The sequence below is a fragment of the Hemibagrus wyckioides genome, linkage group LG17 (genome assembly GCF_019097595.1).
Source record: "Hemibagrus wyckioides isolate EC202008001 linkage group LG17, SWU_Hwy_1.0, whole genome shotgun sequence".
NCBI lineage: Eukaryota > Metazoa > Chordata > Actinopteri > Siluriformes > Bagridae > Hemibagrus > Hemibagrus wyckioides.
The window spans coordinates 12312918-12315165 of record NC_080726.1 but is presented as its reverse complement, the minus strand read 5'-3'; the positions used below and the strand labels follow the sequence as shown (position 1 = coordinate 12315165).

The 2248-nt window shown below is 33.2% G+C and overlaps 1 protein-coding gene across 1 annotated transcript; it reads left to right on the top strand.

Annotated features, from left to right (window-relative positions):
* Positions 1-486: 486 nt before the first annotated feature.
* Positions 487-1425, top strand: LOC131368313 (olfactory receptor 4E2-like). The gene has a single exon (XM_058414331.1). The coding sequence runs from the start codon at positions 487-489 to the stop codon at positions 1423-1425; it is 939 nt and encodes a 312-aa protein (XP_058270314.1).
* The last annotated feature ends 823 nt before the right edge of the window (positions 1426-2248 follow it).

Genomic DNA, 2248 nt, shown 5'->3' with positions numbered 1-2248 from the left:
TCTATCTATCTATCTATCTATCTATCTATCTATCTATCTACCTGTCTATAATTCATCTTGGTGATTCAGATACAATAACTGATAATTATTGTTGATAAAAAATATTAAAATTATGTGCTCTGTGGATCTGCACTGTACTCACTACCAGGGTAACTTGCAAAGCTGGATAGTTGCCAAGGCCATTGTAAAAAGTGGTCCCAGATTGAATCAACCGTGACAAACTTGTCTGCAGGGAGACTTCGTACTTGCTCATTTGTAAACAGCAAATGCCTCACTTAAAAATAACTGTATATATAAGCTAGAGAATCAGAGACTCCTACTAAGAGATAGACATCAGTGACCACAATGTGATCACTTTAAACTTTGTAGACAGTTGTAAAACATACAGAGGATTCTATATTGGATTTTTTTTTCGCAAACTATGCTTACAGGACAATTTAATAGCTTGTTGTATGTTTTTGTCTTCATATATACAGAAAAGAAGTGATGAAAAATTCCTCTGGAGAGTTCATGTTTGTGCTTCATGGATTGAATGACACATGGACAAACAAATATATTTATTTTGCATTTGGTCTAACTGTCTATATTATGACTCTTTTTATAAATTTGGCACTAGTTATTATAGTCATACTTGACAAAACACTTCATGAACCTATGTATATGTTTATATGCAATATGTTTGTAAATGGAATGCTTGGGGCTTCTGTTTTCTATCCAAAGATCCTTGCTGACCTTTTATCAGAATATCATGTTATCTCATATATAGGGTGCCTCTCACAAATGTACATAATTTATTCTTATATTTTCTGTGAATACACATGTTTAACAGTCATGTCGTATGACAGATACATATCCATTTGTAAGCCTTTGGAGTATCATTCCATTATGACACCTCAAAAAGGTATAAAATTATTGATTTTTACTTGGGTCTGCTCCATACTAGAGTCCACTGTTGGGGTTTTGTTAACTGCCCAACTCCCGTTATGTGGTAATGTCATTGATAAGATTTACTGTTCTAACTGGGAAGTCGTTAAGCTGTCTTGCACAGATGTGACTTTGAACAATGTTTATGGGTACTTTCTAATACTTTCTCATGCATTTCAAGCTGTGTTCATCATTGTGTCATATATTTGCATTATCAGAGCTTCTTTAAGGTCCAAGACACAGTGGGCAAAATTCATGCAGACATGCCTTCCCCATTTAATAGCACTTACAAACTTCGCTATAGCCCTGCTCTTTGATGTCATGTATGCCCGTTATGGCAAAAACCAGGCCATGCAAGCTCTGCGCAATATCTTGGGTCTTGAATTTCTTGTTGTCCCTCCTCTCCTAAACCCAATAATATATGGATTTAAACTAACTCAAATAAGACAAGGGCTTCTAAAAATATACCGCCATAGATGTAAAGCTTTGCAAAATAGATGATACATGTGGTGGCCAGGGAAAACCCTCAAATGGTATGTATTTTACACATTCTAATATATATAATATATTTCTCAGATGTGCATGTGTTCCTGAAAGAAATATGTTTCCCTTTTGCAATTAATTCGTTCAGAAGTAAACTTGTAGCGTTTTAAAACTGCGTTAAAAAGTAAAAAAGGAAAAACACCTGAAAGCCACCTATCCTAACATTTATTATCTAATGTAAAAATATTACTGCAAAATTAATAGTTTACAATGTGAAACAAGTCATTTCTTTTATTATTAGCATAATCCACATCAGTTGCTGTTTGTTTCAAAACCTGAGGTAAATCATTTGTATTTGTATGACATATCAAATTTGTATGATATAACAAATTCTTTCTCTTTTATTCTTTTACACTGATGAGGAAATGATCACTGATTAATTTCTTTAAAACTGTTTTCTTGACACTATGCATTATTAATCTCTTTTTATCAATTAATTTAAACATTTTAATCAGTCATCGTTATGGAGCGTGAAGGCACTCTTTTCTCTTTTGCTGATGTGATATCATGGAAGTATTTTGGACATTTTGATTACAAGTATCCGATTACAATCTGATTTGATTAGGCTTGTGTCCATTTCACTATGGCAAAAAAAACTAATCAAATTATGTGAAATACACTTTTGGCTGACAAGGTTTTAGACAGACTAACTGCATTTACCACTGCATTTGTTAAACTAGCTCCTCACCAAATATTACCTTTGTAGGCAGTCAGCCAATGATAAGTAACCTTTGACACTATGTTACTTTTGCTATTTTATATCATTTTTGTCTTTGTTCCA